At 41.8% G+C, this 21,052-nt stretch overlaps 2 protein-coding genes across 4 annotated transcripts; both read left to right on the top strand.

Moving 5' to 3' along the window:
* Nucleotides 1–798: 798 nt before the first annotated feature.
* rcbtb2 (RCC1 and BTB domain containing protein 2) lies at nt 799–10,801 on the top strand. Of its 3 annotated transcripts, XM_022748959.1 has the most exons (12): nt 799–979; nt 2,349–2,483; nt 3,313–3,463; nt 5,475–5,641; nt 5,735–5,893; nt 6,341–6,448; nt 6,570–6,712; nt 6,889–7,079; nt 7,841–7,967; nt 9,905–10,044; nt 10,210–10,340; nt 10,464–10,801. In XM_022748959.1, the coding sequence occupies exons 2-12, from the start codon at nt 2,358–2,360 to the stop codon at nt 10,602–10,604; spliced, it is 1,584 nt and encodes a 527-aa protein (XP_022604680.1). In that variant the 5' UTR covers nt 799–979; nt 2,349–2,357; the 3' UTR covers nt 10,605–10,801. The 3 variants fall into 3 exon arrangements, with proteins under 3 accessions (XP_022604680.1, XP_022604682.1, XP_022604681.1); XM_022748960.1 differs by lacking the exon at nt 799–979 and having other exon boundaries at nt 2,434–2,483; nt 3,291–3,463; XM_022748961.1 differs by lacking the exons at nt 9,905–10,044; nt 10,210–10,340; nt 10,464–10,801 and having other exon boundaries at nt 6,889–7,075; nt 7,841–7,949.
* Nucleotides 10,802–17,745: 6,944 nt separating this feature from the next.
* Nucleotides 17,746–20,166, top strand: LOC111224477 (lysophosphatidic acid receptor 6-like). The gene has a single exon (XM_022748977.1). It carries the CDS (start codon nt 18,426–18,428, stop codon nt 19,524–19,526), a length of 1,101 nt encoding a protein of 366 aa, XP_022604698.1. The 5' UTR covers nt 17,746–18,425; the 3' UTR covers nt 19,527–20,166.
* Nucleotides 20,167–21,052: the final 886 nt, after the last annotated feature.

Below are 21,052 nucleotides of genomic sequence, written 5' to 3'. Positions count from 1 at the left end.
ATCTTAATGCATAGAAATGACCATTAAAGGAAATCTAAATCTCCCTTTACCTTTCATGATTTGCTGCAGTGTCAGACTCTGGCTTAAACTTACACACAGTTTAGCAGTACAATTGTTAGAGCACAACCTTAAGTCAAAAAAATGTATCTATACACAATTATGTGGACACGAAAAACACGCAAAACAACAGGCTGGGGGTGATGATGTATATTGAGCTACTATTTATTCGTCAAAAGGTGCACATGAAAATAGAAATGCATTTGAATATGTCCTCGTGGTTTATTTCCAAAGACACAAATGATACTTACCAAATACATACGATTTTATTTTAAAATAAGAGCATGTCCCATCAGTGTCTTTAAAGCTTGGGACAAACAAGTGCGTGTTGACACTGACATGTACTAAGACTAGGCCTTTCCACTGCTCCACCTGCTGGACACTATAGAGGAATACCATGCGTCTCCTGCCACAGTAGTTAGTGAAATTCAAAGTGAAAAGGAGTTCCCTTCCACAGAACGATTGAAAATAAAACAAAATTCCTGATGAGCCCTTGAGACGGACTGACAACAACCGTTTTTTGCAAGTGTCATTTTTTTCCCCTCTTAGCATTTGTTTTTGTTGTTTTCTCTGCGGCTTCCAATGAGAAGAGTCTATAGATGCATATAAATAAGTAATAAATAGGAATTAAATAAATAACAAATGATAAACAATAGAAGTTACACGCTCCGATTATCAGTGAACGCACCATCGAACTACAGGAAGTAAGGAGGTGGTGTTTTTCAGTCGGTGGTGTAGCGATTAAAGCTAACTACAACAAGGTGCAACTACATCAACTGATGAGAAGTTTTAGCATATGAGACTGTCGGGATGATTTCATCATCAACTTGATTCGCCAAATATGTTGGCTGACAATTTTTCAGTTTCACTGTTGATTAGAAAACGACATCGCGGACGAAACACTAGCTAGAACAACAGCAAGGTAATGTCAACAGTTTGAGCCATCGGCGGCTCCCAGCAGCAACAACACTCTTAGGCTAATTAGCTCGACAGTATTTTTGCTGGACAGCACTGTGCTAACTGACAGTTACCGCTAATGGCTATACGACTTTAACCTTTATGTTGTTAGCTTGTAAACCCGGGCTGCAACATGCCTAGCTTTTTTTTTTTTGCGTTGTTTGTTTGTTTGTTTGTTCGTTCCTCTTTAGCATTTGTCGATCTGAGGTGTTGAACAGCTCAAATAAGCTGTGTGGTTGGGGAGGGGAGGCGTCCATGAGGCGTGGGTTCTTGCTAAGTGCAACTTCATGTTATTGCTCATTGAGGTACAATGATTGTGGTTTTGTCAGATATAACTGTGACTTAGGATAAAGCAGGTCATATTTGAAACTTGGGATTGGTTAGTTATGACAAAAAGACGCACCCGGTGTGTGTTTGTTTGTCATATTTAACAGGCAGTATGCCTGTTAAATATTGTTACATGAGTTTGGAGGGAGGCAGCTCTACACATAGAGATAAGTAGGTTTTATGAGCATGTATTGATCTTGGAAAAAACTGAGCTAAGCTAATCTATTAAAGATCCATTTGTGTGGTTTGGTTTTACCACCCTGAGAACATCATGATCTAAATTAAAAATAAGAGTGCAATCTTGAAACATGGTTCAGCCTTTGTTCTGGAAATATTGTGTTAGGCTTTACATATGGCAGAAGAAAAAAAAGTAGAGGCAACATAACCTGGACTTCACTCATTCTGTCAGTAAACACAAGTTAATGGGTTTACCCCTGTCAATACACATACATGTTTTAATCTGTCTACCAAACTGGGCTCAGTGCCCAGTAGCTGTCTGTGTCCCTGGGCACTTATGAGATATTGAAAATCTAGTGGATAATTTATCCACTCAGTTTTCAGTTCATGCATTTGTTGCTACGGACGTTGCGTTTCTACTGTGACCTTCTCTTGGTCTGATTTTGCCAGACGTTTTTTAATAACTATTATATAAAACCAGAGTGATTTGCATGCAGTCAAGGATTTATTGACTGGAGCAGGAATGGCTTTAACATGACGGCTTCAGCATATTTGTGCGTGACTGTGACTCAGCATTTTACTTTTCCGTATGAATCAGTTCATTCTTTCATAGAAAACCCACAGTACAACACTTAGGAAACATGCACATGTTAAAAGAATAAATGCAGACAACACACAATATAACAGCTCTTGCAGATTTTTGATTCAAACTTTTCCACTAAGACCTTTTCCCACAATTCCAGCTTTTGTGCATTATATTTAAAACATGAAAATGTCTGAATGTCTAATATTCACATTTGTTTTAACTGTGTTTTCTCTTCATTTCATAGCTCAGTATTATGCTGGACGTGGGGAAGTGGCCAGTGTTTGCACTCCTTCCTCCTGAGGAACTACGGCTTATCCGGCAGGCTTGTGTCTTTGGCAGCGCTGCAAACGAAGCCCTCTATGTCACAGTTAATGATGAGGTAACACTTGGGCTTTAATCCTTTTGTTTACATGAAGACGTGTTGCAACACTCAATAGATTTCAATTCCTTTTTTTAATAATACTGGTTTGATATTTTTTTCTTTTTAGAAGTGGTTAGAAAAATGCTTCAGGCCTCTCACTCTCTGGTTGATACAAGGTGCAGTTCCAGACACTGGGATAAGCAGATAGAATGAGGCTATCTTTAGCCATACTGCCCTAATACCCAAGCAAGCTCCATTTTTATCCCGTGGAAAGGTGGAGAGCGTGCCTCATCTTTTCAACCCTTGCTCATTTGTTTGTCCCTGTAGTCCAAACAGTTTATGTTTCAGTGCAGAGGTTTGCGGTGTAAAAAAAAAAAGCATTTTGGTGGATTTCACTTCAGATGCTACTAAATGCTTTTGATAACAGAATCTCATAACAGATTACACTTTGGCTGCAGATGTAGTTTAACTTGGCTGTAAATAGTGCTGGAATGATTAGTCCATTAATCAGTTAATCACTCGACACAAAATTAATCATCAAAATCTCTGCACTGGGAAGTTAGTTATTTTTCTCTATTTTTTGACATTTTAGAGCCTTTACAGACAGTTAATGAAAACAGTAACAGACAAATGAATTGCTAATGAAAATATTTTTGAAGACTGAATGAGCTTTTCCATTATTTTAAAACTAAATTATAATCCTACCAGTGAGTGTTGCTATTTAGTCTCCTCTCAGCATGTAAACTCACCAGGTATTTACCATATATCAGTACACACCAGACTGTTGCGTTTATGAATCATTTATTAATATCAGGAGCATTTCAGCGGTGATGTTTGGTATTTGCAGGTCTTTGCTCTGGGCACAAACTGCAGCGGCTGTTTAGGGCTCGGAGACCTTCAAAGCACTATTGAGCCGCGCAGGATTGATGTCTTGTGTGGAAAGAAGATTGTGTCCCTAAGCTATGGAACAGGACCCCATGTGGTTATCGCCACTGCAGGTAATCCAGTTCAGAAAACTTTTTATTTGTCGCCCAAGGGCAAAATTTCCTCAGGAGGCAGAGGAATGACATCACAGACAAACAAGATGACAGATGCAGATGTCTCAAGTCTGGTTTTATGATGATGCTGTGCTGTTCGCTCAAATATTGTATCAAAAAATAAATCCCCTATGTTCATGCATGATACTTAAAAAAGTCAAAATATTTATTAGAGCATGTTACTCTCAGTTTTTATTAAGAAATTACAAGTGTTTGGCTTGTACGCTAGCATTTAACAGTTCAGTGTAATGCAGTTTAATTTGATGGGAAACTAGTTTGCATCAAAAAGTTGACAGAATGTATTTAATGAAAACCTTACAGGCCCAATCAGTGCTCAGTTTGGCCTGGCAGCCAGCTCTAGGAAGAGTCCTGGTTGTAACACACTCTTGGGAACCTTCGATGCAGCAGAAATGTTTTTGTAGCCTTCCCCAGAGCTGTGCCTCGACACAGTCCTGTCTCTGAGCTCTGCAGGCAGCTCCTTCTACTTCATGGCTTGGTTTTTCCTCTGTGCATTGTCAGCTGTGAGACCTTATATAGGCAGGTGTGTGCCTTTTCAAATCTTTCCTGCTATTCCCAGAGTTGTGAGCGTCTTCCACACAGACTGCACTGGAAAAAGTCCTGCAACCAACCTCAACTGGAAATAGTCTGGCCTTTGTCCCTGCAGTGTTGGACCAGGTTCTGGTACTTGGTGGCCTTCCTCTCTGAGGTCTGTTCGCATCCATCTTCCCACGGGACTGTCAGTTCAATCGTGATGCCTCCTCAGACCATATGACTATGTTAGGCCTCAAGGATGTCTGGACGACCTGGGGAAAGTGTACTTTTCTTCCCAGGTCCACCTCATCCCCCAAGACTGTGGCAGCTGCAGGAGGCTCTTCTCTGTCCTTTTGCAGGAGGTTGGCTTCTCCCCCTCCCTGATGAACTGGATTGATGGGGCTGGTCTTATGTGTGTAATTTCTGTCTCTCATGCTCCAAGATGTCAGCCAGTGCTCTGAGCACCTTGTCATGACGCCATCTGTATAGCTCCTGGCTAAGTACAGCCTTGCACGCCACCAGTATGTGCACCAGCGTGCCTCTCTCTCTCTGCATAATTTGCACAGTGGGTCCTCCCTCATCCCCACCTGTGAAGTTCCGCTGCCCTTGATCTTCGCCCTTCCTCCTCCAGGTGAAAGACCTCTGCTTGGATCATGTCTCTCATCTGCCTTGGGCCTGCTTTCCCCCATTGCTTCAACAACCATCACCTGGACCTGGAGCTGGAACTTACTGGCCACTTTCCCATTTCTGGTCACCGTGCTTCTTGACTTCCTTTTTTTGAATGTAACTCTTGCTCATGTTGCCAGGTCACCAGGTGCCTCCAGATGCTTGTACATGGGATGAAGTTGTTGGGGTTAGGTTGTCCATAAAGCCTCTCATTGGAGGTTGGAAGGTGCTGGTCTCCATTGTCTTTGCCTTCCCTGGGGCTGTTATGAGCAAATTCATTCCCATGATAAAAAGGATGGGGGAGATGCAACCCGTTATGACTCCATTATTCCAGGTACTGCCACTGGGTTGTGAAATGGGCAGTCCTTAACCATCATGATTAGTTTTGACATCAAAAAGACAAGTCATTTATTCTTTGCTACCATTTTCTGAAACATCATATTTGACATAATATAATTAAAAATGACATATGTCATATAACAAAAAGATTACAGTAATTGATAATACAAAATAAATGCTAGTTGCTGCCTTACTGGTGTGATCTGTGCTAGCATGCTACCTCTTTGTTTGCTGTATTTCTGGTGCTTTTTCTGCAAATACATTAAAGTCATCATGTTCATAAAATGCCAGTTAAACACAATGTTGACTTCCCTTGTCATTGCTAATGAGAGTAGTGCTGAGTCTGTGCTGTAGATTATGTGGCTGTTTCTTTTTCTCTTCATAAAACATTAACCACTGTGACAACATGAATAAAAGTTTGCCTGCTGCCGTGCAGATGGAGAGGTATTTGCTTGGGGCCACAATGGCTACAGCCAACTCGGCAATGGGACCACCAACCACGGACTGACCCCTGCCCTGGTGTCCACCAACCTCCTTAGCAAGAGAGTGACAGAGGTGGCCTGTGGCTCTCACCACACCATCGCCCTCACAACTGACGGAGAGGTGATTTATCCTCGGCTGTCTTCTTACCGAAGTTTTCTTTCTGCTTATTCTGTGTGTTTCTTTGGACAGTGATAATTTTATCTCCGTGTTCAGGTGTATGCATGGGGTTACAACAACTCAGGCCAAGTCGGTTCAGGGTCCACTGCCAACCAGCCGACACCACGTCGGGTCAGCAGCTGCCTGCAGAACAAAGTGGTGGTTAACATTGCCTGCGGGCAGCTCTGCTCTATGGCTGTTCTGGACAATGGAGAGGTAATGGGTCACATCAATCTGCAGATGTGAACATGAATAAGTGAATCAGTGCTCTCAGTCAGTTAACTTTTTGGCAGTCAGCAGCCCAGAACTAAGGGGAAGTCTGGTTTAAAAAAAAAAAAAAAAAAAATGTGTGTCACACCTGAGATATTCATGAATTAAGCCGTTTGTACATTAGATGCATCACTCACCTTTTTATTGTTTTTACTTTTTTTTTTTTTTTTTTTTTTTTTTTAGGGGCATATCTAATTTCTAATATAATTCATGACATATTGCAAATATATGTAATATACGATAATAATATAAGATATAATGGTAAAGTTGCTGTGTTTTCTCCACCAAGAAGACAGTAGTCATCACAGTTTGCAGTAAATGCAATGCACAGAAAACAGTTTACTAAAAGAAAGTGAGTCAATGCCTTGATGCAGTGTGTGCATTGTCTTGTAGATCTATGGTTGGGGCTACAACTGCAATGGACAGCTAGGTCTGGGCAACAATGGAAATCAGCAGACACCGTGCAGGATCGCTGCTCTCCAAGGTGTCAACATCATCCAGGTGAGAGCCTAGAGAGAGAGAGAGAGAGAAAGAGAGGGATAGAATTCTTATGAGGCTCTGTTTTTAAATTATTTATTTCAGTCAACATTCAGCTTAATCACACTCTTTCCTCTTTATGCAGGTTGCCTGTGGATATGCACATACATTGGCGCTTACAGATGAGGGCTTTGTTTACGCCTGGGGAGCCAACTCATATGGGCAGTTGGGAACAGGAAATAAGAGTAACCAAGCCCTCCCCACTCAAATAAACACAGACAAGGAGAGGTTAGTATTTTGTTCACACCCCGGCCTAAATCGGCAGCGATACCTCTCTGCCGTCTCAACAGGTCACTAAGGGCCGCATGACAACATCCTGTGAGATGCATTCTTTAGTCGTTAAATGCCTCAAAGGCATACATGGTAAAACATCATGTAGAAACATCATGTGTTTCTGTCACTAGGATGGTGGAGGTGGCTGCATGTCACACCAGCCACACGTCTGCTGCCAAGACCCAGAGTGGGCAGGTTCTGATGTGGGGTCAGTGTCGAGGTCAAGCTGTGGCCAGCCCCCACCTCACCCATTTCAGCAGCACAGACGATGTGTTTGCGTGCTTCGCCACACCTGCAGTCACATGGCACCTCCTATCAGTAGGTAAGCATGGTGAAAGAATATAAAGATTTCTAGAACTGAAGGAGAGCCCCAGAACTCAGACATCCCCAATAATCAAGGATTATTCTTTTGCTAACCATTTGACACATTGACCCTTTGATCCTGTGACTGGTCAGTGGTAATCATACTATGCTGTGGGCGCATATCTGTGTGTCAGGCACAAATTCCTAGAAGTGGTCTAAGAAATAAACAGGAAAATTCTCTTTCCTGTTTATTTCCAACGATCATCCATCTGCTGTTTGATCTTATTTGAGCTCAGCTCAAGCTGATAAACATTTCACCTTGAGATCTTGTCTTATTGTTTATTCTTCATTCTGTAGAGTTAATGACATCCTTCTCTTAACAAACAAGCCACTGAACTCATCAGCACTCTCATAAGTGCAATCATTTTCTGTTGTTACCTGTTCAACTGTCATGCCTGAGGAACAAGTAGTGATTCCAATTAGATTTGTGATTCCCTGTTTGTAATGTCGACCAATAAGAGTCATATCTGGAGGGTCTAAAGACATCGTTTTACATTGTCGTTTCTAGGATTTCAATAAATGAATGTATTGAGAACCCTGTACATAGGGGCTCTATCTTTACAGTGAAATACGCAAGTTACAGGGCTGTAAAATAGACATAACACACAATGTAGCACTTGTCGTGTTTCGAAGACAGGCCTCATTTAACAGAAAACATTTTGGTATTTATTCCTTCTTAAAAAAAAAAAAAAAAAAACGCATGTTCTGTATTTTCATCAGATGGCGACGACTACCTGACCGTGGCCCAGTCATTGAAGAAGGAGTTTGACAGCCCAGAGATTTCAGACCTGAAGTTCTTGGTTGATGGGAAGTGTATCCATGTTCATAAAGCGCTGCTGAAAATCAGGTACAGGAAACAAACACCTCATCACGCCCAAAGTGAAAATGTGAGCCAGTGATGCTTGGTTATGATTATTTTGCAAATAGGCAATATTTTCTCAACCTTTAGTTTTTGCAACTTTGAAATATTTTTCAGTGCAATATAGTTCCCATCCAGTCACATGACACTAGCCACTCATTAGCTGGTGTGTGTCTGGTCAGGTGAACACACTTTGAGCTGTACTTGCCTTGTTTAGAAAATCTACATCTTGGCTTATTGTGGTTCTTCCTTACAGTAACTAAATGGAGAATTTAGAAAGAAATTACCTTTGGGTGCGCATGATGATCCTTATTTATTCCTTATTTGTTTGACTTTCTCTTTTCATCTTTGCTTCACCATGTTTTGTTTTGTTTTTTTTTTTTTTTTTTTTTTTTTTTTAAAGAGATGATTTTTTTCCCCTTTCTTCCTCACTAGAGCTGCTTCTCCATCCTTGACTTTCATTTTGGTCACATGAGCGTATTTTTTTCTCGTCCAGAGGTTGCGCCTGGTCATGAGTGATGAATGAAGGTGTTGGGATTTTCAGGGGAACATAAACACACTTTGATGTTGCAGACTTGTGTGATTGGTAAATATAGAAAGAGGAAGTCAAGACAAATAATTATGTTAGTTGCGCTGCCCACATGACGGCCATTGCACTGAGCCGTCTTTCTTCGATAATGAATTTAACATGTATATACATTATATACCTACTGTGCTGTGTCCTGTATTTAAACACCATCTGTTAGACAGTGTCTCCTCGTCTTTCCTGTTAATGTCATGTTGAAGCAAAGACAGACCTATTGTTTCCCGTTTTTCTTTTTATAAACACACTTGGACACAAAGTAACTGCGTTCCGGTCCCTTGCTCTTTTGCACTGTCAGTAGGAAGGAGCCAGACTGTCTGCGACATCAACCTTTAGTGCACATGTTCACACGAATACGCTGCAGCAAGTAATGCCGGCTTTGGCAAGGTCACATGCAAATAATATGTTTGGGATGCACTTAAAGGATGAGACAAGCAGTTGTTGTTTTTTTTTCAGCCAGGACCTGAAAACAAATGATACGTCTATCAGATGTTGTGATGATGTCGTGATATTTAGAGCCAGTAGACATTAGCAGTGAGGGGAAATCAGTATTTATAATGCAGAAAACTATAAGGAACAAATAAGGAAAAACCCTGTGGTTTATAGTTGTTGGCAGACTGCCTCCACTTTCCCTCAGGAAGTGTGTAATGGCCTGAAGATTGAATCTTGATTTAAAAGTGCATGAATTTGTAAAATGTGTTTTTTCAGTTTGATGCACTGTAACAATAACAATCATAGGTTATTAAAAAAGACTCTAGCGGTTCATGTGATACTTGTTAAGGGTTATTAATGAATTGTGGTCTGATGAGATTCATATAAATCACACATGGGAAAGAAAACATGATTTAGATCAAAATCAATCGAACAGTGAAAACTAATGATATTTAACACTGTGAGCTACAACAACCAACCAACCAAACATACTGTATGTAACAAATTGATAGAAATGAAGAAATACTTTAAATGGCCAATTTTTCACTACTTCATATCACCACTAAATGTTTTTAAAATGATGCTTTGCAGATATTTTTCCCTCTTCATAGGCGCTGACTTCCACACAGTATGAAAATTAATTAGCAGGGTCCTGAAACTATTCATTGGGTGGTAATGTGGTTTGCAGACTGCTCTGCTTTGCCTCACAATGATAATGTTGATTACTTCAAAACCTTGGTTTCAGTTCCTGGAAAGTGGCATATTGTTTTGTGATCACTACAGCATGATGAGCAAAATAGCACTGGTGTGGAATGGGCGGGCGTCATTAGTAAAAAGTTGGCAACAACAGGAAGCGGCATCCTTTTTAGCACATCACGGGAAACGTCGGCTCCTTTTCTTCCCTCTCTAGGTGTGAGCATTTCCGGGCGCTACTGAACGAAACCGATGAGGACGCCATAGAAATCCACCAGTTCTCATACTTGGTGTACAGAGCCTTTCTGGAGTACCTCTACACAGACACTATCAACCTGCCACCAGAGGATGCTATTGGTAAGCCCAGAGATGAGCCACAGACCTTAATACACTGAGCCCACTATGAATGGAGTCAGTGCTTAAGTCTGAAGCACACCTACTGACCTGTGTGTGCGTGTGTGTGTTTGTGTGCGCGCGTGCGTGCGTGTGTGTGCGCGCGTGCGTGCGTGTGTGTGTGTATAGGTTTGCTAGATTTGGCCACTTTCTACCGAGAGACGAGGCTGAAGAGACTGTGCCAGGAAACGATTAAGAGAGGCATCTCTGAGGAGAACGCCATCACTCTACTCTCAGCCGCTGTCAAGTATGAGGCGCGGGTAAGCTCATAGCCCCTGACACACAGTCAGTCACCATGGTGATGGTGGTGGTGGTGGGTGCCTTCACAGTAGCTAGTCAGTTATACTCCTCAGCACTGACCAGACAGCCCTCTTCATTTTTAGGACCTGGAGGAGTTCTGCTTCAAGTTTTGCGTCAACCACCTAACGGCTGTCACGCAGACCCAGGCCTTTGCAGACATGGACCACGACCTGCTCAAGAACTTCATTAGCAAAGCCAGCCGCTACGGGGCCTTCAAAAACTGACTAGAGCGCCCCCAGTAGTGACGGATCCAACACGATGAGGTTTAAGCTCACTGAGGTGCTGAGAGTCGACCCTAGACCAAAGTAAACACGAGGCTGATCAGCACTTCAAAGACTTGTCACCGGGGGTGTAAACACTGGAGAGGCGCATAGTTTAAGGTTTCACCCTCTAGCTGATGCCTCTGTGCTGCCCCCCCCCCCCCCCCCCCGCCTAGGCCTTGCCCAAACACACTGGTTGCTTGAGGGGGGGTAGGGGGTAAATATAAGGGTTAGACCACTAGTCCAGTCACAAGCAGACAGTGCAGAAGCTGAACAGAAAGATGCGCCACAATTGTGGTCTCTGTGTTGTTGACTTTGTGCTTGGCTGATTCGCTGTCTGCTTTGTAAATTGACAGATTTGGTGCAGTGGCTGTCCTCAGTCCTGCACGCTAAACATAAAGAGAAACACTGCAGTAAATGTGTTTTTTTTTTTTTTAGTTTTTTTTTTTTTTAAGAACACTGCCCTTAGTTAAACAAATGATAAATGTGTATATCACACTGTAGTACATTATGTCTGATCAGTAGTGACAGGGAGTGATCAGACACAAATAAGTCATACATGCATTGTCCTTTCACATTGTGCTGCTTTTCTCCGAAGCCTTGATTCTCAAAACTGTGTGGATTGAGAAATAGTATTTAATGAGGAAAACCACGCAAGCTGTTCTTCTGTTTTTACAAAACTGCAACTTAAGTTCTTTTTGTTTTTTTTTTGTTCTGATCAAATCTAGTTTATATCTGATCTGATGATAATCTGTTCTCTTGTGTAAGTCACTGTTACATTTTTGCCACTTTTGTGTTTTTATATTGCAGTTCACCGTTGCCATCCAAAGTTATGGTTGCTGTTTGATGTTTGTATATGACTTAACATTTGCACTGTTTTACTGTAGACAGTTGCTCTGGCCACCGTCAACAGACCGATGGTAACAAAAAAAAAAGGTGCAGTTACACTTTCTGAGCGATCATCCCACTGCATGTTTACTTGTGTTCAGATTAACCCTCTCTGTGCAGCTGAAAACAGTGTCTGACTTACACAAGCATACTGGTTCCTGTCGACGATGTTACACTGTAGATGCAGCTGAGTTTGTTTTGTTTTTTTTCAGTTGTGTTTCATTGCAATTTGGTATGTTTACAAAAGTTTGGTTCATTGTGTTTTTGTTTTTTTTTTTAATTATTATTAATATGTGGGGCAGCAAACTTCTGCTTCTTTTTACAAGTGTTTCTTTCAATCTCTCCCCGGGTAGCACCCCATTGTAATTAAATAGGGCTAGCTTAGTGTCAATGCCAACTGTGACTGTGTTGAATATAGCCCAAGTCTCATACAGTATAGGACCACACGCTCTTTAACATCTGTCTCGATAGAATGTAACAAAATGCTTTTACTTTAACAAGCCAATTATTGTTTTGTTTTGTTTTTTTGATTTTGATAATCACAAAAAAAAAAAAAATGCCTGTGTGTTCTCATTTTGTATGGAAAATGCTGCACACTGCTGACAGTGGCACTTAAGGTAACATTTGACAATCTAAAATGTATTAAAATCAATAACTGGCCAGTTTGATGGATGTGTTATTGCTGTCTGCTATGGAATAATTAACAGCCTTCACATACATGTATAAGGAAATAGTGAGGAAAATATCCAGCTCACACAGTACCAGGTTTGCACAAATGACCAGTTTGCTACAAGTTTCAAAACACACAAACTGAGCGAAACTGAACTCTGTTTTAACCAGTTGCAGATCTAAACCATCAAACAAAAGCTTGTGGTACTTGTATATCTTTTCATTTCTGTGCTGAATGCCTGCGGAGTATCCCGAGTTCACGCTGTGGTTTTTACACCTGCCTCCCACAGTTCATCTTTTTGTAAAAACACTTTGCAACAGTCACTGAACTGTTGATTCATGTGCTACTAACTGAAACAAGACCAAATGAAATTTCATGTTTTAAGATACCTACTTATTATAGAACCTATGATTACTACTTGTGTCATTTAAACAGGAAATGGAGATGATTTGAACTCGTGTACAGATAATCTGACTCAGGTTGAACTGAGTTGTAACAGACACATTTTAAGAATCTTCCTTATGTTCTTCATGTATACCTGTTTTTTTCCCTCATGTGCAACCTTATAATGTCACATCACTCAGTTGAATATCTGTCTTGCCAGAAAGTCAAAGGATGTGGTCAGAGTAACGGGAGCACCTTTCAAGATAAGCGTGCTGTCAAAGAGTGCTGAATTTATTTCTGATACAGTCTCAACTTAAACTAAAACACCATGAGCTTCTCAGTAAGCCGAGCCCACGCTGAAAGTGTGTTTGGGCATATTGTGATGATAGCCAGATCAGCAGCTCACAGACGATAATTCAGTTACTTGGTTCCAGCTAATGGCCGCTCCCAAAACAAATGATGTTACATTTTTATGTGCATATGGCTTTGAGCATAAGGTCTTTTAATACTATAGTATGCATTATTGGGCATTCAGTTCAGGTAATATGTTATTTGGAAAAGGCCTCAAACTGAACGTGTGTACAAAGAGGCACGAGATTGCTCAACATTGTTGACACACAACTTGCATGGAAATGAGGAACTGCAGACAGCTGCAATGCTAACTGGTGCTGTGCCACATACGAATCTCACGACATTGGGACACAAACATGAACTAAAGCATTCATTTAGTCACACTGACTTTCCTTTGAAAAAAAAAAAAAAGATGTGAAGAAATATTCTGATCATTTTCTTAGTTAAGAAAAGAACAGCTGTATGTTAAGGAAAAAATACTTAATTACAAGTTCTGCATTCAAAATGTAGCTTGAGTAACAGTTGAGAAGTGTTCACAGTAACATGCATCAATGTGTAAGAAATATTTAAATGAGCTGGTCTGAGGGGGGGGGGGGGGGGGGTACATACAGTAAATTATATATAAGTAAAAATCTGCAATGCAAACATCTAAAAGCCATTGTAAATCGTGACTTAACACACTTACTATGCCTTCCACCAACTTTATTGTCTGTAAGTTGAAATAAGTAATCATCTTTTTGGGCTAAAAATAGTGTTGCTACTTTAGCAGGCAGGGAGTTGTTGGCTTGATAGAAGAGAGCTGCACTTCATGTGCTTCATGAAGGTTTCGTTATGAAGCTATGGCAGGACTAATTAGACTGTGGTAGAGGATGTCAGTAGAGTAGGCGGGCAGGACACATTTGCAATCACACTGCTAAAGGAATGTGGCCACGTGGCCCCATGGATTTATTATATATCAAACATTACAAATACATTGTATATCTTTTTTTTTTTTTTAAGAAGAGAATACGCAGGTCAGTTAAGAAACCCATCAAGGGCTTAAGTGATGGTCTGAGTGATGGTCTTGCACTTAGAGCCGATCACTTGTGATCAAATCACCCGAGACGGATGGTAAATACCAGATCGGACCAAGACCACAGTGTGCTTTGACAGGTTGCTATGGCTGTATCGGCTTGTGGCCCCTGTGATTGGCTCCACTACTCACTACTATTAGATCAGTTCAGACACGCTTCTTCAGGCACACTCCTTTCAGACTTCACAAATATGTTATCTCAATTTTTTATGAGTTTCCTGTATGACTGAAACCAACAAACACCTGCTGACTCGTCTTTCCCTCATAAATAACTTCAGTACCTGCACAGTCATTCAAGCATGCAGCCTTTTTTTTATACCCTCAATGCAGAATTAGACCAGTGGTCTAGCAGTCAGGCCACTATATTATAGATTATAGTGCTTGCTGCTGTGTGAAACATGTAAATGATTGGTGAAGTGGGAAAATCAGACACTGTTGGCTCTACAGAGACTCATAAAAAAGAAAAGGAGTTGTGAAGCTGACAGTCTGTTGATAAGACATGCAGTAAAAGGGCTTTTTAAATTAAGGTACACACTGTTCCAGTGGGGAGGGTGAAGTGTTTGTGGGTGGGTGGGTGGGTGGTTGGGGAGGGTGAAGTGTTTGTGGGTACGTGGGCGGGGAGTGTTTGCTTTACAAAGCCTCCAGTTGATAAGGCTTGTGGGGGAGCATTCTGCCCTTCAAAGACCCATCAGACTCTTTCTTTTTTCTTTTTTTTTTCAAATGTCAAGATTCTATTTTAGTTGTAATTTTGACCTCAGTAAAACCGTAGGTGCAACTCAACTTTTCAAGAAGAGGTTTTTATTCTCCTACGAGCTTTTCCTCACTGTGAATGAGTGTTGAACAATGGAATCATCTTTTCCTTTTTGTGACATTTTTTGTTTTCACTCTTAACAGCCATTTTCTTACTGTGTGTGTGTGTGTGTGTGTGTGTCTGTGTGTGATTCATGTCAGGCCTCTGGTTTACACTCACTGAAGAGTTCTTGTTGCTGTGGCAGTCCTGGAACACTTCCCTGGCCTCAGGGGAGATTGTGTTGTGAATGGACTGCACTTCTGTTGGGTTGTGCTGGTTTGACTTGTTTGTTTGTCTGTAGATGCCAACACAACCTCGGTGCGGGCTCCGTTTCCAAGGTGAATGTGAGAGAATTGCCCCAAGGCAAGTCCCGAGTCCCGGTGAATCCAGAACATCCTTTTTTTTTTTTTTTTTTGCCAAGTTTGACATTTCTTGAGCCGCTTTCATCCGAGCTGCTTGTTTTTCATGTTGCACTGATCAAACACAAATAGGTTTGACGCTGAAGGATCAAGTCATTAAGTCGCATTTAATTAGCTGTATTGGTCTCATGACCAAAATGTGCCCCAGGCTGGTTGAATGTGTCACTAGGGTAAGTGTAGTCTACCTGCTCTCTCTCTCTCTCTCTCTCTCTCTCTCTCTCTCTGTCTTACACCATACAAAGCTCTTCTACTTTAGGTTTCACATGTGCATCAATTTAAAAGAAACATGACGTAAATTCAAGTCTATGTTGAGTCACCCAACGTTGAATTCATGATTTATAAAGTCGGAGGTTGTCGTCAGATGCAGACACCACGCGCTGATGATCATTGCACAACAACATTATGTCACCTACTATCTTTCTCAGGCATTTCTCTCGTATATTTGAAGGCATTCCAGTCTTGGCCTTGGGGGTTGCCAGACTATTTCCTGGCATTGTGAGAAATTTAACAGTCCAGGGGTTTCAGGCACATGTTTTTGTTTAGCAACCACATACTTGCATGTGAAGAGCTTGTTTTTATGCGCTGGATGGAACTATTTTGCGAGTCGAAGACAATAGTACAGGTTTTTCTATTTTCTTGAACATTTCACTCAGGCTTTGATGGTGTTTATTTTGTGGCGGGCTGACAAAGAGAGTCACACTGGCCATAAAACACCCTCTGTCTCTTTGATTCTCTGCAAGATTTTTTCCTTCATTTGTTTGGCTATTGTTGGTGGCTCTGTGAAGTCGAAATGAACCGTCTCTGGATTAGTATCATGTTACCAAACTAGACATGTTTGTATCACTGGAGTCAGTTCCACACGGGGAAATATTATTGTAAGTAATAAAAAGCAGCTGAACAAGTTATCTTTATCTTATCTAAGTGTAAGAGTAAAGAGCAGGGAAAAAAAAAAAAGAAGTGCCACACCAGTGTTCATTTACTGAAGGGAAACTCAATCAGGTAGTGTACTTCCTTTTTGAAACAGCATCGGTCATCCAACACAAATACTCTCAAACAATTTACAGAATTCACTCACCATCGCTGCCGATCAAGTAGCTGAGAGCACTTTCAAGTTGTCTGAGACTGATTATTTATAAACCGCAGATTCCTCCCTGCTGAGCTACAAAAGCCCCAGTGTTTATACCGGCTGGCAAGTTGAGAGCTTCTGATAAAGGAGAGCGCTCGAATGCTATAGTTTCACAGAGGGCCCCGAGAAGAGAAAGCTGTGGGCATGGACTGACAAGGGCAGCTGAAAACACCACGGCATAGAGAAAGCTCTCTGTTCCAGTGTCCCTCTCAGAATAAAACGCTGTTCTTCTTGAGCTGTGCTGCCCACGCAGGCTCACAAAAACAACAAGGAGACAGTTCAGTTTTCTTGTAACCTCCCATCAGACCTGTGGAGGCAATCACCCCGGGCTAATGCAGAGGTTTACTGACCTGCTCACAGGCACTTTTGACCCCGTGTCCTCAGTAACAGCTCGACCGATGAAGAAAAAACAAATCAAACACCAACCAGATTTAGATTTTAAATGATTTTTCATCTTCATTTATAAGTAGCAATACAACTTTAGCTTTACAAGTCCCGCATTTAAAATGTTACAGGGGTGAAAGCACACAAGCATTAGCACTAAAATATACTTAAAAAAAATCGCTTCAGTTTTATAATATTACCAAGTATCACATCATCGTACTATTATTAGTTAGATCATCATAGGGTTTGTAGCTTGATCTGCAAAGTAACTTGTGACTATATAAATATAGTGAATTAAAATATTTCTTTGATTTAAAAATAAAAGAGCAGTTGCTGAGTAAATGTGTGTAGTTATATTCCACCACTGATGCTGTGAGCGGTTGTACAGGGTTTGAGAATTCACGAAAATACATTTTGAGGCCTGTGATCTTTACTCATCACATCACAGTTTGGCAAAAAAAAAAAAAAAAAAGTCTTAACTCATAATGCAACTAATAACTTTCTTTTCTTTATTTGCACATTTTCGAAGTTGATTCGTGAAATGGCTTTAAGATTATTTAGTTACAATATTACATTTTTAACTCTTGCTCACTTGCTGCTCAAGTAAGAATATCTCAGAACATTTATTTTAAACGTGTATCCATTCATCAAGATCCGTTGAGCACATGACAAAGTCTTGATGAATTCCCTCACAAGCCAGTGTTCTGGCTGATTCTTTAACTGTAAGAGCAGGACAAAGGAGTGGGAGGAGCTGGACTGGAGGCAGTGGGAGGAGTTACTACAGCTGCTTTCCACTCAAAGTACAAAAACTGTCTGCCATACAAGCACAAAGGAGAAGTAGGAACTCTGAGAATGGTGTGTGCCGGGCAAAACCCCTGAAGCTGTCAGCAAGAGAGACAAGCAGAGAGAGAGAGAGAGAAGTAGATACTGAGTGACTCAGCCAGTTCGAAAGAGAAAGAAAGAGGGGGGACAGGAAACAGACCCTGAGGAGAAACAGTCACACTCACATGCACAAACACACACACACACACACGCATGGAGAGAAGGAGAAGAACTACCAGCTTCAGTTCTGGGTCCTGTGGAGAAGCCTTGTGGTTTGTGGTCAGGACCTTGTGAGAAGTGGAAAGCTGAGGACAACTTTGCTGCTGTGGAGCTGAAAAGGACAAAAACACCGGACTTAATTTTGTCAAAGTGGAGGGATTATGCCATGAGGACAATTTCTAACAGACCTGGATGTGGATATGCCATCATTCCCATTTGCGTAGCCAGCAGTTCGCAGTGTTTGGGGACTTCCTGAGTGAAAAGGTGGACACATCTTGTGTGACTTGATTTATCTGAGTAAGTAAAGCTCAGTCTGCAACTCGTGGGGGTGCAGCCTGGTGGAGAGATAGGGCAGGGGGAGGGGAGGACGCTCCAGCCTGAATCTCTGTCCTCTGTGAGGGACTCTTTTCAACATGAGGTAACCCGCAAAATAACTAACATCAATACACAGGAAGGAATCATGTTGACCATGTGCAGCAGCCCTCTCTAACCTGGACAGTGGTGTTGGGGAAGAAATCTTTGCGCTGATGGCCTGAGTGTCTTTCAGAGCATCCTGTTCTCTGCCTTTCTATCCATTCATGGTGGATTTGCTGTGTGGGGCAGCCCTTTCATTATATAGCTATTACATAACAGACATCCCTCCACTCTTTGTCTCTCAGAATGTACAACCACACCCCCTCGACTTACAGTTTAACCGCACCATGGGTGGACAATAACTCAGCCAACAGCTCTAACTGCAGCAAGAACGATGGGTTCAAGTACCCTTTGTACAGCACCGTCTTCAGCATTGTGTTTGTGGTGGGGCTGATCACCAACGTCGTGGCCATTTACATCTTCGCCTGCACTCTGAAGCTGAGGAACGAGACCACGACCTACATGATGAACCTGGTGTTGTCTGACCTGCTGTTTGTCTTCACGCTGCCTCTGAGGGTCTTCTACTTCATCAACCAGAGCTGGCCCTTTGGCAGCACGCTGTGCAAGGTCTCCGTCTCTTTGTTCTACACCAACATGTACGGCAGCATGCTCTTCCTCACCTGCATCAGCGTGGACCGCTTCCTGGCCATCGTGCACCCTTTTCGCTCGAGGACGCTCAGGACTAAACGCAATGCTAGGATAGTGTGCACTGCTGTGTGGGTGCTGGTTCTGTCAGGGAGCCTCCCCACGGGGTTCATGTTGGAGACCACCTCACAAGAGAACAACAAGACGAACGCTACCTTCTGCTTCGAGAACTTCTCCTCCAAGCAGTGGAAGGCTCACCTGTCCAAGGTGGTGATCTTCATAGAAACGGTGGGCTTCCTCATCCCGCTGCTACTGAACGTATGTTGCTCCATAATGGTGTTGCAGACGCTGCGTCGCCCCCAGACCATCAGCCGTGGGGGGAAGCTGAACAAAACAAAGATCCTGCGCATGATAATTGTACATCTCTTTATTTTTTGTTTCTGCTTCATCCCCTACAATGTAAACTTGGTGTTCTATGCTCTGGTCCGCACCAAAACTCTAAAAGGCTGCTATGTGGAGTCTGTGGTCCGAACCATCTACCCAGTAGCCCTCTGCATCGCTGTATCCAACTGCTGCTTTGATCCCATTGTTTACTATTTCACCTCAGAGACCATCCAGAACTCCATCAAGAGGAAGTCGACGGCGGGCCGCACGTACGATGTCAAGTTCTCCGAGGCCCTGCAGTCAGAAACCAGCTCCAACCTGCAGTGCAGCCTGAGGAACCTGAAAGCTAAAGTCTTCCAAAATGAGTCTTCAGTGTGACAGTGGGGTTGTATTAAATTCCATAGTCAGAAAAACCTCCATGAGATCACAGGAATGGATTTTATTTTGGAGTGCTTTGTGAGGCACCTGCCAAAGAAATATTATCTGATCTTAGTCTTCATCTCAGGGCAAATGTTTGGACCTCTGCTCTGCAGTATTACTGCTACATGACCCCGCATTCGCATGTGTGGATTTATTACTTTATTTATTACTACTTATTCATTTCCCTCTCCTGTGGAAATCGTGTTAAGCACAATTACTCTGCCAGTGACCTGGAAGGGAATGTGATCACTGAACAGCAGGACAGTTATGATATTGAATGCCAAATGTGCCGGTGTATCTGAACATTTCTGTGGTAAGTTGTGGTGCTAACTTTAGAATAGTATCTATTAAATTAACATAAAGTTATATCAAGCTATAAATTGTACAGGGCTTTGTTTTTGTGTTGTTTTGTTATTTTTGTTTTTTATGGTGAATTACAAATAGGTTACAGAAGTGCCTTTTTTTTTTTTGTTCTGGCGGCATTTCATTGTAGACTGTATTAAATAGTGTTAATTGCCATTAAATGCACTGACATGGAATTCCAGATACTGCACTCATGCCACAGTGATGAATAAAAGTCATGTACTGTCTAAAACAAGCGAAACCCTGAGTGGAGTGTCATTCATTTAGAGTTACCTTTTTTTATTAACGAGGTTAAACAGCTTCAACTGCTGAACTAATGTGTGTCCTACATGCAAATGAGGAGGTAAAGAAGTGGAAGTGGAACTAGAGCGTCTGGTCTCTATGACTCCGACTAGGCTGGGTCATGCCAGCTTCCTGTGTAGCAACCAGTGATGGAGAAGAGGAAGTCTTTATATATGTAACTGACAAAAATTTTTTTTCAGGCAAACAGTAAATGCTTACTTACTGTATGCCACGGTGATTTACTGAAGCACAGTGAGTGGATCAGTTGGCGCCAGACAGGAGCTGAAACAGTGAAGTGTCTTTTATGTTTAACTTGACCTGGATAGGAATTCCATTTTATCATCCTGTTAAATGTTGTTTTCCTCCCCCACAAAGGACATGGTGTTTTTATCGATATGGCAACCGACAAGGCCGGTCCTCTGCACCAGAACAGAACAGTCAGTACAGCCACACAATAAATCAGGATGCCTTCTAATAGTCACGCAGCATTATTTTTAATTGCTCACACTCATATGTGTATAAAATAAAAGAAACAACATCAAAGTAAAATTTAAATTAAATTTAAAAAAAAAAAAAAGTCCTGTTTGCAGTTTACTGGAAAAACAGATGTGTGAAATATTTGTCCTGCTGTGGACAAATTTTCAAACGATATGGCATCAGCGAGGAGTCGGCACAGCGTGAGAATGAATAACAGAAAGCACATGGCGCTCTAACTTTATTGACATAACCTGAAAGTCAGTCAGCGGCGCTTTATTCATGCCCTACCTAGAACGCCGAGGCTCCGAGGCCATGTGAGCGAGCAAAAGGACAGGGTTAAAGACTAGGGCTGTTGTGAAAAC

This window comes from Seriola dumerili, unplaced genomic scaffold (genome assembly GCF_002260705.1).
Source record: "Seriola dumerili isolate Sdu_G_001 unplaced genomic scaffold, Sdu_1.0 BDQW01000134.1, whole genome shotgun sequence".
In the NCBI taxonomy this organism is placed as follows: domain Eukaryota; kingdom Metazoa; phylum Chordata; class Actinopteri; order Carangiformes; family Carangidae; genus Seriola; species Seriola dumerili.
Note: the sequence above shows the minus strand (reverse complement) of the source record. Positions and strands in the feature narration are given on the sequence as shown.

Coding starts and splice junctions, on each gene's coding strand:
- LOC111224477 (XM_022748977.1), top strand. CDS start 18,426: ATGTACAACCACACCCCCTCGACTTACAGTTTAACCGCACCATGGGTG.
- rcbtb2 (XM_022748959.1), top strand. CDS start 2,358: ATGCTGGACGTGGGGAAGTGGCCAGTGTTTGCACTCCTTCCTCCTGAG. Junction 2,484..3,312: donor ATGTCACAGTTAATGATGAG/GTAACACTTGGG, acceptor TGGTATTTGCAG/GTCTTTGCTCTGGGCACAAA. Junction 3,464..5,474: donor TGTGGTTATCGCCACTGCAG/GTAATCCAGTTC, acceptor GCTGCCGTGCAG/ATGGAGAGGTATTTGCTTGG.